The 17,780-nt window shown below is 40.9% G+C and overlaps 1 protein-coding gene across 1 annotated transcript in view; it reads left to right on the top strand.

Moving 5' to 3' along the window:
* cntnap2a (contactin associated protein 2a) overlaps positions 1-17,780 on the top strand; it is a 205,846-nt gene that overhangs the window by 46,595 nt on the left and 141,471 nt on the right. The window contains exons 8-9 of the mRNA XM_030099964.1: positions 855-1,116; positions 11,093-11,242. Of these exons, the coding sequence (XP_029955824.1) occupies positions 855-1,116; positions 11,093-11,242 (412 nt within the window). The remainder of the gene's footprint in view (positions 1-854; positions 1,117-11,092; positions 11,243-17,780) is intronic.

Genomic DNA, 17,780 nt, shown 5'->3' with positions numbered 1-17,780 from the left:
TACTTCCTGTCTCTTTGCTCCGTGTTCTTATAATGGCACTGACGGTTGAACATTTTGTTTTGTAGTGTATCTTGGCGGCATAAGGAGCACATCTTTTCTGGACGTCTGCTGGTAGCAACTTCAACACATTAAAAAGCGTTGAAACTCCTAAAATGACTTACTGAAGAGGCATTAATAGACTGTACACTCCGAGATCTTTTGTCTCTTCCTCCATCCGCCCCACAACAGTGGACAGCCGGCGTATCTCCCTTCGATCTCTGCCGAACTGATTAAACAAATGGAGGCACTAATCAAGTTCATTAAAGCTGCACCTCTAATTCTCTTCAGTGACTCACACAGTCATCCATTTCTAATCAAAACAGATCCACTCTCGGATTTTAGAAAGACACACAAATGCAATCAGGAACCGTCTATAGCCGCTAAGGCAGCTCAATATTGTGTGTTTGCTAATGCTTTGATTAAGAGTACAAGGTTGCTGAAGTGTGGTAATTAGCACATCAATTCCACAATGTTTGCTTTTTTTTTTTTTCTCCCCAGCATATCAAAATACACAAATTACTGTTAAACCCTGTTTTCAAAGGCAGGGTGAGGCAAAAAGAAAAAAAAAAAGTGATTTGTGCAGCCACTATCAGTCTTTGAATCTTGCTTCTGTCAGAAACATCTGAAAGTAACCGAGCGTGAACTGGTATCAAAGCAACAACAGCAGGGTGAATAAAACAAGTATTCTTGCATTTTGCACAGTTGAACAATAATCACATACATCCAGCGTTTAAGGGTTCAGCTTTGTTTTCGCTCATTTTGCTCTTTGAAGCCCAGTAAACTTGGCGTTATCTCTCTGTGCCTTGGGTTCGCAGCGGAACCTGACGTTCTCCTGCGTGGAGACCCACACCTTCCCCGTCTTCTTCAACGCCACCAGCTTCCTGCAGCTGCCGGGCCGAGCCAATCACAACGCGGTGTCCGTGGGCTTCCAGTTCCGCACGTGGAACTCCGACGGACTCCTGCTTTTCAGCAACCTGGATGACGGCACGCTGGAGGTCTCCCTCGAGGACGGGAAGATCACAGTTCACATCAACGTGTCGACGGCGGCCAGACACTACAGAGTGGACCTACTGTCAGGTGAGTGGTTCCCACATCACCACAGTCACACAAGAAAGTATTGGAAAGCACATCAGATGGAGAAACACAGTGTAACGGAAAAAAGTACTCCATTTCTTTTCTGAGTTGAAAATGATTTTAAACCCAAGAACTTCGTCTTGGTGAACCATTTGGTTTCATTTCATTCACTTCTGTCGTCACCGCCCTTCCTAACCCCCGTTAACTCTCATCTCTTACCCCCCCCCCCCAATCTTTATTCCCCGTCCTTCTCTCCTCTTAGACATCCTCATTTATTCTGTCCACTGCTACTTTAATAGGCCATTATGCCCAGGGGTGGGGATTATTACAGCGTCACCCTCTAGGCTAATTGGGCCTGAGCCTGCGATTACATCAGTATTACTAAAGCAGACAGAGGCGCAAACACACCAAAACACAGGCTTCCTTCTTTCATGCCGTTATTAGTGTCTTCAAGAGAGAAAGCCGCATTGTCTCGTGGCTTCAGCGACACAGTGGGAGTTCAGCAGACTTGTAATGAAATGCTTAGTCCCTCTTAATGGCAAATATACCAGTGAGAGACGTGCAGATGTGCACACACCAAGGAGCAGAAGAAAAGAAGGAACGCAATATTTTTTTTTTCCCCTCAGTGGGGATCATTTGTTTATGAAACAGTTTAGCGGCAGCTTGTTCCGACAAAAACTGTAATCACGCTTTTGCAAGAAGATAAATTGATGTGGAATACATCCGTGGAGCCATGCGATACTTTTAACTTGCAAAACTTTTAAACGGTCCGTAGCAGACAAAAAAAAAAAAAAAAATCCACAGCAGTATATCACAGAAAGTGTAATAGTGGTGCTGGGAATTGTTTAACAGGAAAAAAAAAACACACCAAAAAAAAAAGAAACCCATTAGGAAAGGAGAAATTAGATATTTAAAGTAAGATTATGAATTTGGCCTTGGAAATGTCAGAATGAATTAGACATGGGTGGTGACTGTGTCGAAACTAAATTAAATCTTGTGATGTTAGAGATGTATAAAAAGAGATGAATATTGGAGAGTCTTCAAATAGGCTTTTAAGAAGTCACATAATTAAGTAACAGTGACGAGAAATTTCTGCTTCTTGTGCCCCATGTGGTGCTTTCTTCAGTGCTGTTTAAAAAAAAAAACAATTAAATATTACAAGTGCCCAACTTTGGTGTACTTTTTTTGCACATTGATGTATACACATATTTCAGAAATATATTTTTTCATCATGTGTTACACTTCATTTTGCTCTTTTTTTCACAGTGGTTCACATCAATTCATTGAAATCAAATGATTTGCAGTGAAGAGCTGTAAACTTCACCTCTTCATGTCAGATTTAGGGTTTCATACAAAGAGGCAGAATTACGAAGCTACTGAGACCTTGACACGAAGACAGAAAGTCAGTGAGATCCACATATCAGCTTTTTCCAGTGGTAGGTTGACCTAAGATAAGCAATATTTGAGATTATTGTTGTAAGCGTCACAGATGGCAGGTGCTAACATTTCAGTGGGATAACAATGCCTGCCAGATGTGTCAGTAATACATTTTGTTTTAATTAAATAATTGAATGTCTTAAGACCTTTTATTTTGGATTCAGGCAGTTTCTAGTTAACAGAAATTGCAGGTGGAAGGACAGTGACACTGGTGCAAACGGACATCATCCTCAAGCAAGACCTTTAATGGCATGGGAGCCAAACTCAGCCATGATTATGAGAAAAACAAGGTCTGCGTCAGTTGTTAAGGAAGCAGGGCGTTCCCATGACAGATGGCCTGGTGGAACATGGTATACATGAACAAGGAAAGATAAAGTGGAATTGATTAAATGCTTTTGTGTGAACAATCCTGGAAAGATGGGACTTATGCAAAGAATGAGGAACCCATGGATACTTTGAAACCCACAATCAAGAGAAGTGTCAAGTAGCACAGCGATAGATAGAGCAAAGACTTTTTCTATGAACACAAAAATACCTGTTTTTCTCAAATATTGTTGACAAATTTGTGTAAATCTGTAAGTGAGCGCTTCCACTCTGCCGAGATAATCCATCCTCCTCACAGGTCTGGCTCATCGAGATGCTGATTAGACGGCATGATTATTGTACAAGTGTGTTTTAGCCTGGTTATAATAAAAGAGCACTCGAAAATCTGCAGTTTTATCACGCAGCACAACACAGCAGACAAGTTTTTACAGCGCGTTGGCATGCTGACTGCAGGAATGTCCACCAGAGCTGTTTTTCCGTGATTTAATGTTCATTCCTCTGCTATAAGCCGTCTCCAAAATGCTCACTTATGCACATTTCGACTAATTTGTGAAAATACAGAAATATAAAAAATGGCGCAATAAAAAACTGAAATGCCAATAAATTTTACAAAAGAATCAAACCATTTTTTTCATGAAAAAATTCTAAGATATGACATTAAAAATTGAATTTTTATCTGACATTTGATATATTTATTTATTTATTTACTGACTGACACTTTTCAAATTCTCTGTCACACTTATTTCTTCATTGTTTCCAAAAAGCTCAGTGGATCGCCTGGCAACGCATTGCCAAGGCTCCGGATTGAGCCATTTTTATATTTCCTGTTTGAAATTATGACCGTTTCGGTCCTCCATATGAAAAATAGGCCTTTTGTGTACATGGAAATAAGTCTAAGATCTTTGAGTTTAGATCATGAAAAATGAGAGCAGCAACACAAGTGCTGCATTTATACTTTTGTTCAGTGGCGATAGATAGTTACTGATAAATAGATGGAAATATTAAAAGTGAAAAAAAAAAAGTTTTGAAGCTCTTCATGAATCGTTTGATCTTATTTATGCGAAAATGTTGATAATCAAAATACCTGTGGCCACAAGATGATGTTTCAGGATGAAAACCAACCGATGCTGCAATTGTTGAATCCTGACTTTGAGCCAACAAGAAGCGTTTCCACGACCAGATTAGATCAACCTGTCTTTGCTTTCCTGAGTGTGTGTCTTTTTGTGTATGCTGATAGCTTCTGGGCTAATTTTGAAACATTCCACCTGAGTTACGATCCAACATGGCTTTCTTTCCTTAATCATTGTCTAGATTTATTCAATTTAGTGACATTATGTCTGGAAAATGTTGTCTTCATGGCCGTGCTGCACAACAAACGCATGTTTAGATGTGCTGAGAAATGAATCCCTCCTCCATTCAGCACAGCGCCCACCATGAAATGATCCAATCATCCAAAGTCAATAGAAATTCTCATTTTATACCTGACGCTACTTGGCGGGTGGGTTTTTTTTTTTTTTTTATGATTATCTTTGAGTGTACGTGCTGAAGATGCTTCTCTCTGATCACCCTCTTGATTAATTATTGAATTATTGGGTGCCAGCATTGTTTCCATGGAAACAATACCGAGTGTCTCCAGTGTTTTTGCAGACTGCAAAAAAAAAAATTCACATTTCCAGAGAGATTGTTTTGCAATAAAGCATGTGTGTGTGTGTGTGTGTGTGTACTTTAATGTACTTGTACAAAGAAGACAAATCATGTAAGACGTGATAATAAATCTTAATGAATTTGGTATGCTACTATTTCTTAAAGAAATTGTGAAAATATGATTCAGCTCCATGCATTTTACACCTCATTGCATTCAATTTGACAGTAACAATTAACTTGAGAGCGAGATAATTATAAATGTGGTTTTGGAGTGACATGAGGCGAATTCAGAAGGTCTTGTTTCACCAGATAGAAAGCTTACTCACCACTCCCACACGCCGCACTGCTGTTGTCGTTTTTGTCTCCAGAGATAATGCCAGTAGGTTCAGCGTTTCATGTTGACATTTGCTTCGTTAATTAACTTTTAATGCCGATATACTTTCAGTGCTACCTGCACAATGTGAATTTCTTCTGTCGGCTTAGTGAAACATGTGTTGGTCTGCTTCGGATTATGTAAGAGCATGCAGTACGTATGTGTGTGTGGAACTTCACGGGTGCTTCGATTCAACCCGCAAAGATTCCAATACGTTAAAAACTGTACATATTTTCCTTCCCGCACGCGCGTGTGCACATCCGTAATCTCAGCGAGAAGTAATAACATCCATTTCTTTTGAGGTACAGAATTACTATCAGTCACACTTGAGTTTACTGGCTCAGTCCATACAAGAAGCATATGGCGTTACAATAATGGAAAGGCCTGGGGGGCAGATTTAACGGGGGAAATGCACCTTATTATAATGTCATATTGTTTCATTCCGCCTGAGTGTGTGCGTGCGTGTGTGTTTACGTGTCAGTGTGATTTTGGTTTCTTGGTGTGTGTATAGGTAAAGTGTGGCATTTTGGATTCTGGTTGGCATATCGCCACGTGTGAGGATGTGCAAAGCTCCTCAAATGACCTTGGAGAACCAAATATTTAGAAGAGGAGGAGATGGGGCGGAATAGATGCATGAATGCCAGACGGCCTCAGGAATTCACAGCAAACCAAATTCATTTTATAGTGTATATACAGGATCAATGTGGGATAGAAACGGGAGGCGAGAGGAAAGAAAAGAGGATGATGAAAAAATTGTGAGATAACAGAAAGAAGGGATGGAAATGATGAACATATACATTTTATATTGTACTTACTACATGTTTTTCAAGGAAATGAGACATTATAATCAATTTTTTTTTCTTTTTGCATCCAGCACCTGTTTCTCAGTTCACAATACAACCTCACGATGTTTATGAAGTTTTCAAAGAAACTGCTCAAACACTGTAGTGTTGGTAGTGTTGTTAGATGCAAAGAAATATTCTTCACTGAACAAATGAGGCATCTACAATCCACAATAACCTTAAATTAGTTGAATATTAAAAGTGTTATTCAACTCAGCAAATCTTAAATAATAGACTAATATTTTGATGCTTTTGTTTCTACAAATCCGTCACTAGTCGTACATTAAATCTTTTCAGTCATTTTAAACCATTTTCAGAGGAGTTCATTCAATGCATCTCTCCCTCCATCAAAAAACGTGTCCTTCTTTCATACCTACTCAGTTGGGTTGCCATATCCATTTTTTTTTTTTTTTTTTTTTTTTGCTATTGAAATGTATATTTCCATTCATCTACAACTTTATTCAGGTGCTCTCTGTTTATCAATATTAGATCATCGCAGTGATTCGGCTGTCTCTTGTCTATTCTGAATTTCAATAGAAAAACGAGGTGCAGTCGATAGAAACCCAATACTTGCAAAGTTACATACATACAGATGAGGACAAACACATCACTGTTCTGGAAAACAATCATTTTAAGCCTGGATTCCAGCGACGGCTCACCTGCTTTCAACTTTTTAACTTTGCGGTAGTTCTTTTTTTCTTACAGTGAGCTCAAGTTGATCTGTTCATTTGCCATTTGTGCATTTGCTCAACCTTTTTCTACCTCGCATGACTCTTTGGGCTCTGACTGTTTGAGCCGGCCTCTCAGTCTGACACAGTTAGAGTAACAGTGTGGATAATGGAACACCTCGGGGGGTCGGGGGGTCTGGAAAGGAGCCCGACGCTGATCTGATGGACCGGTATCTGGCAAAGTGCTTTTCTTTAGCTTATTTTTATCCAGCTAATCTGCGATGTCAGAAAATGATACCTTTTAAAGAACTGACTGTCCGCGATGGACTTCACTGTGTGAAACACGAGGCCTGCTCGAGACGGACAGTTCTGAGCACTCGGTGAAGCACTTTTTGACGATTTATTATGGAAAATATCAGTTTAAAGTTAAAGATGACAAATGCATAATTGATAAAATAATAGATTTGATTTTCATTAATTACTTCAATACCTTCTAGAAGAAGACGGCAGCCAACAAAAAAACAACTTCTTACAAAAAAGGAGTGAGAAAACACAAAAATAGTACAAACAAAGAGAAAAACAATTCCAGGTGACAAACAAGCCAACATGTACACACAGCCCTATTGCCAAAAAGCCTTTTTATTTGTTCCCTCTTTGCTTTTATGCTCCCACGTCTGATGAAGTGATGAATAGCCGTGGGAAGGGACACCTGTGAAAAAAACCTGCTTCAAAGCCTCATGGTTGTAATACTAGAAATTCTGAATGAAATATGTAATTAACAACTGGAGAGTGTAACAGGACTACATTATTTATTAGTACACAGGGTAGGAAGATGGATGGATCAAAGCAAGGAAGAGGTTATTTCCTCCAAAGTACAGTTAAATCGGCATCTTCCACATTAGGAGTTTTATTTATTTATTTATCTAACTTTAAGAAAATTAGAGTTTTGTAAGGTAAGGCAATGTAAATATTTGGTCCCTGCCTCCTGGATCTCCTTCAGTCATCGGTGAGCTGGAGTTCAGCCTCGGTATTATCCAGCTCCATCCTGAGAGCTGTCACTTCCTTCTTCGGCTCCGGCTCCTCTTCAGCGGTTGTCACTCTGAAATCCGGGGCTGCCAGTTCTGCCACATGCACTGGAAGCATGAAAGCTAATCATTTCTCGACTGCTCTTTCAAGATTTTCTAAAATTACCGAGCCTGTGATTCTGTAATTACATCCCAGAAATCAGTGTCTGAGCCTCTTCCACCGCCTTCCTCTGGAGCCGCAGCTCAATCCGGGCCGCTTGCAGCTCAGCCGTAATTGCCATCACTTTGTTTTCAGTGGCTGTCAATCTGGTGCTCACCGCTGAAACATCATAGAGGTTTCATTGCTGTTGATACGGCGTTAGATTCAGCTCATCTCTCGTCAATAAAGTGTTTTTTCTTTTCCATGTGGAAATAAATAAGCTGCAGCACATTTTTCATTGCTGCAATGTGAAAACTGGAAGCATAAAAAAAAAAAATCTCAGAATTCAGCTGAAACTATCGACTCGGTCAGGAACTGAACGGAAAAGTAGAAACTGACCGGAGTTTCTTGGCCTCTCTCGGTTCCGGCCTCTGCTCCCACACCATGTCTCTCAGTGCTCTTAGCTCAACCCAAATATTTTTACTCGTCTGGTGCATCGTCTTTAACCTGGGTCAGCGTCTCCATCGCCTCCCTGAGCATGCACGCCCAGACAGACAGGAGCAACAGCAGCTGCGGCAGCAGCATTCCTCTGTGTGAACTTCTGATTAGATATCATGTAGATTGAGTTGCGCGAAGACAGGCTTTGTGTTTCTGCAGCACTTTTGTTTTAATCTATACTGCTGTCACTGATCAAATTTGGGATGGTTATGCAATTTTCAGCTGTTTCAGCTCTACTGGCTAACACAGCAGAGCCACATTTTGTGGAATGTGCATCGGAAAAATGTCTGTTGATAATAATGAGACATGTATCGGATTGTAATTGATGATATGTGGTCACTTTTGCATGGCAACATATGCGAATACATCGTGAAGATGTGCAAAATGTCTGAATTGATTATATGTTGTCTACAATTACACTAAACATGTAATAGCTTCGATGTCTGTCAACAGGTCATTTAAGGTTACACATAAATCGTCTGACAATTTATTCCATTCAGAAAAAAAAAAGATGCTATCCTTACTGGAAACTGATAAGAGTCAGTTCTGCAATTCTGAACCGAATGGATCATATAGAAATAGCTTGCCAGCGTTCAGAACTCCCATTCTTTCTTTTTTTTTTTTTTTTGTGACAGTTTCTTTCATGCCAGTTTGCATTTCAGCTTCCATTGTTTCCGTTTCACTCAAAACAAAACCCGAGCAAAGTGACTGGTCAGCCTGTTGTTTTCAAGCTGCCGCATATGAATGACAACTCCAAGGCGAGCCAATAAACAGTGTTATCTAGTTAAATCTGAATGATTCCCTTCCTCCTCCTTCCACTTGTTTTTATTTATGCCTCTTTTTTTTTTTTATCTGCGGCAGACAGCCTGCAGCATATGCATGATCTGAGAGGAAGAGAGAGAAGGAGCCTTGTGAGAATAGTAGCCAGGTTTCTCTCCACACTTGTGTGTATTTGCACACGTGTGCTGAAGGAAGCGTGACGATTCAGGAACGCTGAGTATCGCCGATAAGCTCATCATTCAAAGCCATTGCCGGTGATGTAAAACAGATGAGGGGACACAGGGTTATACATTAACAATTTCCCATTATATTGGAGAGGTTACAGAGAGCTTGATAGTGATTACATCGAGCCAATATTTAGTGACTGTCGGTGAGGGAGAGTATCAAGGTCGCTTTTTACCAAAATGAAGTTTCTTTATTGTCGTCCTATCAAAAGCAGACGTCACTCTTCAGTCTCTCTTCTTTTAGGTTCATGACCTTTCAGGTGCAGCAAAAAAAAAATGCATTATCATACATTATTTTTACATTTTCACTCTCACTGGGTGTATTTTTTTAATCCTCCCAACAGCATGCTGCATCTGTGTGTGTGTGTGTGTGTGTGTGTGTGTATTTCTGCATATTTAACCGGCACTGCCCAGAACATGGCCACAGTGGTTGAACCTCACAGCGAGGGGCGATCTTGCCCCTTAATTTCTTTGGTCACTGCCTTGAACGAGCACACACGCACGCACACACACACACAAGCACAGATACACACAGTCGCCCCCTCTGCTTCAGATTAATTAGTTTAGATTCCCTGCTGGTATCAAAGTCAAGGTCTTCAATTGCATTCTGGGAGGAGATAAACAATGTAAAACCATCTTGTAGGTGGGGAAGACTCGTGGGGACGAAAACACACAAAACAAATGTTCTGACAGACGCTTTTTTTTTTACACACATGGCGGAAATGTGTTGACAGAAGTAGGATATTAAAGTATATGTGTATCGACGTGCATGCAGATGTGCCGGAGCATGCAAACTGCTGAGAGCCATTTGCACATGACCGTACCTTGAACTTGGCTACAATGTCCTCAACCATCGATGTATTGCAGCCATCGAAGCAGTCAACTATACCCAGTCGAAAAAAAAAGACACTCAGCAGATGGCCACAGAAGAACATGAATATAAAGACAAAAGGGAAGAAAAAAAAAAAGAGAAACGTTAAATGCAGATATAGTGGAGAGGATATAGAGCCTAAGAGACAGAAGAATCAGGGACAGGGGGAAGGATGAATAGAGATTGGTGTCAGTATGAAGTGATATATGAAGGAGAGGGCGATGAGAGTGAGCTGGCTTCTCTCTCAGCTCCAATAGTAATGTCCCTTTCCAAAACATCAGTCATATTTAATGGAGCAGAGCTACAAGGGAAAGGAGAAAGGAGACCACGGAAGTTGTATGCGTGAAACACACACACACACATAACACAACATATGCAACACACAACAAACTGGCACACACTCGAAGCCGCACGCACGTCGAAGACGCGCACGCATGCACTTGGGTACTCAGGCGGAAACAGGGTTCTCTGAGAGTTAATGGAGTTGAGACACGGGGGCCTTGAGAGTGGAAGCCGAACTCTGCAAGGGAAGAGAGGCAGAGGAAGAAGTGCAAGAACAAAAGAGAAGGGAAGAAGAATTGATGTGAATGTGAAGCAAAAAAAAAAAAAAACGTTGGTAGAGCCAGGAGGAACCCTCTCGAGTGAGCACGTCTTAACTCTGCTGGAGCCGCACACACAAAGCAAACAGGTAAAAGAGATCTCCTGCAATCAGGACAGAAATGACCCCAAGAAATCAGTGACGTTAAAAACAAAAAGACAAACTGGGAGAGATCACAGCACGAGTGAACCAGACAGTAGTGAGACCTGCTATGAGGTATGGTTTGGAGAAAGTGGCACTTTCCTAAAGACAGGAGGCTGAGCTGGAGGTGGCGGAGGTGCAGAGAGTGACCAGAACGGGAGAGTGTCTAATATGAAGAGATCAGAGCAGTTTAGATAACACGTGGACATGTGCTGATGAGAGATGGGAGATATATTTCGCCCTGCTGCCTTTCATGAGGAAGACTTCAGAGATTTATAGATGCAGTTAAGGAGATGGTTGGTTTATCATTTAGAGGCAAGGGGAAGGGTGGAGGTGGAGGCGACTGGTCTGTAAATAAAAGAACATAACTAACGTGTTTCCTGAGCGCTCATGATCTCTTCCTCCCGCGCTCCAGGTTCAGGTCTGAACGACGGCCAGTGGCACGCCATCCGCCTGGTCGCCAAGGAGAACTTCGCCATGCTGACGATAGACGGCGAGGAGGCGTCGGCCGTTCGCTCCACCACACCTCTAACCATCACCACGGGAGGGACCTATCACCTGGGAGGTAAGGGTCGCCCCGGTGCCGTCGCCGCAGAACGGCTCATCTCACACTCCGTCCTCAATTCATCCTCATTCCGTCACAGATTCCTGTAGCGGCCATCTGGGAGGCATCAAGACACAATTACTTCACCATTTGGAACTACTTGTGTGTAAAAAGTAATATTAATGTCACTGAAAAACTTCACAAAGCCCCTAACAGTAATATGTAAGTAAAGTGAGATTAAAACACATAATCTCACTAAACCGCATGTGCCAACAGGTTATTCATCAACGTTTTGTTTAGGTTTATTATGTCTCCGAATCATTTATCTTGTCTAATGTTGGTCTGGATTCAGTTTTCCTCTCTTGGCAAAAGCCCAGACAAGAAAACAACACCAGATATGGTGAGAAACACACTCCAACTCACAGTCACACACACACACAGCAGCAGCAGCAGATAATACATGCAGCAGCCGCAATCTGTCCGAATTAGGAAGACGCCGTGTTAATGATGCTTGACACAGCTGTCCATCTTTCAGACGATGGTCTATATCTGTGTGTGTGTGTGGGGGCGCGTGTGTGTGTTGAGCACCTGTATGAAATTACAGTAACTGAGAGAGATAGTCCAGCTCTGATAGCTCCATCAGCCCTCTGTCCCTCTCTTTCCATATCGAAGCACAATCTCCTCCATCAAGCAAAACCATTTCCTCATGCCAATCAGTAACAATCAGAGCGCAAAACACACACACACACACACACACACACACACACACACACACACACACACACACACACACACACACACACACACACTCTCTTCCAGGTGCTTCTGTTACTTTGTCTATCTTCATTCACTCGTCGCCACTGTTGAGTGAATCTGTGATGATGTCGCTCTTTAAATATGCGATATTAAATGTTTTTTTGCTTGATATAGAATAGAAAGGATTTTATTAATCCCAGATAGAATACCCACCACAGACTCCTGGAACACCTTCGGCGACCTCGGCCGCCTCAGAGACAGCTTCGGCCCTTCCTGAAATGGGCCTGGTTGTTTCCTCACCCTGTTCGTCCTCAGGTTCACCACCATCTCCTCGCTCTTTGTCACAAATCAAGTGTCCTCATTCGCTCCATACTCCACAGATACATCCAACTACTTTTATAAATTCAGTACATCTAAAAATCGATTACATTCCAATGCTTTTCAGATTCCGCAGAAGGCTTCAGTTTGTCTCTACTCTTTATTGTTTTTGTCTGTCTCTTCTGGTATTTCCTCTCATCTTTCATTTTATCCTTTAGTCTCCATTCTGATGCAATTGTTGATTTATTGATTTCAGTGAGCTGAGTTGCTCGTCGATAGCAGCTGAGAGGAAGAGGATCTCCGTAATGTCTTTACTCGTTCAGGAGGTCGAGAGAGGGGTTGAACCGAAGGGTGGAAAATACCTTCAACGCCAGCCTTTATTATTAGCTATTAACCACACCGAGCCGTGATGGAAAAAGAGGAATAAAATTCCTGCACAGTATAATACAATACATCACGTCACATTTTTTTCCACGTGCACTCACCCACACGCGCACGCCCGACAGTTCAGAGATATACTATTGTTTTTCGGCGGGTTTTTTCCCCCCACTGACGGCGGCGGCGCGCCGGCTAAATTGGCAGCAGCTGTGACTGGGGTTTCACTCGTTAATTTTACATGACACGCTGAATGCTGAGGAGCAGGGAGCCTCGCGGTAAACACAAGTTGGAAGGCTGCAGGGGATACAAAACTGTTGATCATTACTATGGAGGGGAGGACAAAAGCTGATATTTAGGCCACCGCTCCAAGTTTTAGTCGAGTTTAACAAAAGGTGTTTTTGAAAACTAGTTAAGCCAGTTTTCAGTCTAGATGTAAAATCTCTTTCATGAGCAACTGAAACCCGCTATTTCACCTTTGATCTTAACTTCCTCTTGATAAGCTTTGGTTTTCTTGAGAAATGCATATCATACATATGAATCAGAGTGATCCACTGCCATGAAATATGTTAAAATCTTGTATTATCACAATGGAATGTGCCTCAGGAGTCGATTGACATTATGATACCTCATAGATTTGGATATTTGCTCGTTCATTTGATTGACCAGTTTTTCAAGGGTTAGGATAGCTATATGCTAAAACCCCCCCAAATCAGCCGAATCTATGTTTTCTACATGAATTTGAACACACACGCCTTTAAACTTGTGTGGTCAGAATGTGTGTGGGCTTCTTATTTATTTAATTTATTTATTTAGACTAAATGCTGTGAAAAGCCGAATTGCAGAGAAACACATTAACTTACAAATCAGAGCTTCTGGGGCATTTATTCAAAATCCTCCTCCTCGTCATATTCAAAGGCTAATTTCCATCGCAGAACCAAGGTAACAGAATAATATACTGAGTGTACAAAAGATAGTTTAGCCTTTGGCTTGCCCTCAATTACTCTCTCTGATGGCTCAGCTTGATGAGTCAAAGAGGCCAAGCGCATTAAGCTGTCCTAAAGCTCTCCAGCAGTATTCCATCAGCACTTTTTTGTGTGTGTGTGTGTGTGTGTGTGTGTGAGACTTGGACTGTTTTATCACCAAACCACAATTAGTCAGAAACCCCCACATTATCATGAACAACCCGTGTTTCTTCACACACCGGACAGGACTTCAGATAATTGCGCCGAGCCGTTCGTGCAGGTGGCCATCTGCTGCGAATCACATTCCTTTAAGGCATCAGTCTGCTGTGTTTTCAGCTGCTGATCGGTGAGCACGGATTGAACCAGATCTAATGCACAAAATGACACTGGAAATCAAAGCGATTTTGTTTGTGTAGCATGAGCAACAAGGCAGCTATTTACATCCTGTGATGACAGGCAGCCGCTCTGTGAGAACTCCTGGATTGTGTTAGTTATACTGAAAAATCTTTTTTTATTTATCTTGATGTGTCCAGTCTGACTCAACTCAAGTCAGATAAGTGTGTAGCTTCTGCTACTGCTAGAGTACCATGCCACGTTTGGGATACATTTTCCCCATGTTCTGTTTTAAGACGTTAGTCTGTGCTTTTTATTTTCACCTTTTCTCATCCTCCTTTATTTGGATAACTGAATCAGAGTACAAACGATATCCACAGACTCATTGAGTAAAATAGATATGCTAGCTGCTGCTTCTCTTTTAATCTAATTCGTTCTCTATTATTTTGATTTCAATGCTTGTTTTAAAGTATATCCAGTCTTTGAGAAAGCTTTAGGAAACAACTTAATGTAATCCTGAATCAACAAATGCTGAAATTCCATGTTCTTTTTTAGATAATTTGTTTTCAAATACAGCAGAAAGCATGAATCAAATATTAATTTTGATAGACACACATGGACAAAATTGTTGGTACCCTTCGTTTAATGAAAGAAAAATTCACAGTGGTCAGAGAAACAACTTGAATTTGACAAAAGTAGTAATAAAAAAAATTCTATGAAATTTACCCAATGAAAGTGAGGCATTGCTTTTCAAGCAAGCTTCAACAGAATTATATAAAAAAAAAATGAACTCATAAAACAGGCCTGGACAAAAATGATGGTACCCTTAACTTTATATTTAGTTGCACAACCTTTTGAGGCAATCACTGCAATCAAATGATTCCTGTAACTGTCGGTGAGACTTCTGCACCTCTCAGCAGGTATTTCGGCCACTGAGCAAACTGCTCCAGTCGCCTCAGGTTGGAAGGTTGCCGCCCTTTTCCAGACAGCCTGTTTCAGCTCCTTCCAAAGATGTTGGATAGGGTTTAGGTCAGGGCTCACAGAAGGCCACTTGTGAACAGTCCAATGTTTTCCTCTGAGCCATTCTTGGGTGTTTTTAGCTGTGTGTTTTGGGTCATTGTCCTGCTGCAAGACCCACGACCTGCGACTGAGACCAAGCTTTCTGACACTGGCAGCACATTTCTGTCTAGAACATCAAACTGCTTGGTCTTATAGCCTTTACCTTTAACATGCTTGTCTATCATTTTCTTTCTAATCTCCTGCGACCACTCTTTCCTTTGCTTCCTGTGGTCCATGTTGAGTGCGGTACACGTCATGTGACTACCTGTCGCCCTCTATATGAGCCACTGACTGATTACAAGATTGTAGAACAGCATGGCCGAATGCCACATCAGACCAAATCAACACTAATGAGAGTTATGTTGAAGTGTGAGAGCCACGCATACGCAGAGATGCACAGTCGACTTACACAAAGTCTGAAACACGGGTTTTTCCTGATTTAACACAATATAATTAGAGAGAGATGAAGGAAAAGTTCATTTGGGAACAACTTTCCCATAATGCCACATGTGGCATTAGTACACACACTCACACACACAAAAGTACACATACTGTTGATACCAAAGCATTATGAGAGATAATTATCAGTCTGTGTTTAATTAAATATAGAGTGAATGAGTGTGCATTTGGGGGGCTCAGCGGTGGTTTTACCTCTCACCTGCCTTTTAAATGGACAGAACATCACCAGAGGGACGTGATTACTTTGAGTCCTCCAGGCCAGATACTACAACTCCATTAAATTCAGAGCATTTCACTGGAGAGCGACGCTTCTCTGCCCGGCACAATCAACATAAAAATAAAGACGGGTCAGCCTGTCTAGCCTGTCCCATCAACGATGATTATGTCTGAGTTGAGATATTTTTGGAGACACTAATATGACAGAATACTACAAGTTCTCTCTTTCCACAAGGGCAGGATCTTAATATGTGGCTTTTTTTTATTTAGAAAGAGAAAACTGATTTTAAACATAGCAGCACTCCATAATGCTTCCAACATTAATATTAATGCCCCTTGTGTGTCATAAAAAGACAAGTCTACTGACATATTTGCTAATTAATGCATTTATTATCCTAATAGATTGCTTCATTTGCATAAGTGGTTACATTTAATGTATTTAGATAACTATGATTGAACATTATGCAAATCGGGTACATTTCTGAAGGATTTAAAGTCACACACACAATTTACCTTTTCTCCCTTTACTGTTTTCCGTTCATGTCTGTTAACCTTCTCTGTGATATTTTTGTGTGAATGCCTGAGGCATTCACACGTTTATTTTCCTGTTTCTTTATTGTGTGAATGCCGTAAGGCATTCACACGTTTATTTTCCTGTTTCTTTATTATTATTCTGACTTCTTCCGCCGTTTTTCGACACGCTTCTCCTCCTTCAAATCTTGTCCGATTTGAACCATTCAGATATCAAATTGTGCAGCTTTTTAAGGACATTCTGGCAATGCTCTAACTTTTTAATATCTTTTAAACTTTTTGAAATATTTAAACTTTTGTGCAACTTTTTGCCCCATGTTAACGGATGGAGATTTTTTCAAATTTTGGAACCTTATAACTTCTTCAAATCTTAACCGATTTTAACCATTCAACTTTTAAAATATTCAACTTTTCAAACTCTTTCTTCAACCTTTTTAAACTTTTTCAACTTTGTTCAACTTTTTCAAATATTTCAACTTTTTAAAATTATTTTTAACATTGAAGTCAATGGGAAAACCCTTCAACGGACCTTTGAACTCCTTCAACTTTGACCCCTTACAACTTTGTCATACTTTGACATAGACACTTCATTTTACTTGCAAAATGTAGGCATTTTTGTCCTCTATTTAGGTATGTTATATCATGTCCATATCTTTTACCAAATTCAAACTGTGAGCCTTCAAGTACGGAGAGCATTTCAGCCGTTTTTGGAGTTTACAATGGGTGTGTATTGGAAAAGCTAGAGTGGGAGAAAGGAATTTAGAGTGCGGGAGGCTCTGGATTTAAACCAAAAAAATAATTCTTTTCTCGTCCCCCTGGCCACATTTCTGGCTCAATCTACACAATTACCTCTCTAAACGTAGCCACTTTTCTTGTGACCCGTACAATTGAGTCACTTGGTCTCTATCTCAAACGGTTCTCTCTCCAGCTGCATTTCTGTGAGGAGAGCGCAGGATTTTCTCCCATCCGCTCCAATGCATTTTGGAGAGAGATTTTCTCACTCAAATCCAAAACTTCGCTCATGTTCGTACCATCGCGGTGGCTGAATGGATGATCCTACAGACATGATTCCTGCACCATTAAATTCATGAAAGACTTCTGAATCTGATTGTGAACAAATCTTTTTCAATGTCACCTCTGGGTCCTCGAGGAATGACATTTTCTCAACCATGCGCACTCCATAAGAACTGCTGGTTCACTGTCTTGGCTGCTGTGCAGCTGGTCTCCACAGCAACAGACACACCTGTTGTGCTGCTGCTGCTTGATGAGTCTGGACTTTTCCATTCAGACTGGAGCTCTATTGATCCTCTGTTACTCTGACACTGACTCTGCTGTTTCTTCAACTTTCTTAAAGTTTTTCCAACTTTTTGCAGCGTTTTCAAACTTTTTCAACTTTTTTCAAGTTTTTGCAGCATTTTTCAACTTTTTCAACGATTTTCAACTTTTTGCAGCGTTTTTCAACTTTTTCAACGATTTTCAAGTTTTTGCAGCGTTTTCGAACTTTTTCAACTTTTTTCAAGTTTTTGCAGCGTTTTCAACCTTTCTCA

The sequence above is a fragment of the Salarias fasciatus genome, chromosome 9 (genome assembly GCF_902148845.1).
Source record: "Salarias fasciatus chromosome 9, fSalaFa1.1, whole genome shotgun sequence".
NCBI classification, from domain to species: Eukaryota; Metazoa; Chordata; class Actinopteri; order Blenniiformes; family Blenniidae; genus Salarias; species Salarias fasciatus.
The sequence above is the reverse complement of the archived record's forward strand: the minus strand, read 5'-3'. Positions and strand labels throughout refer to the sequence as shown.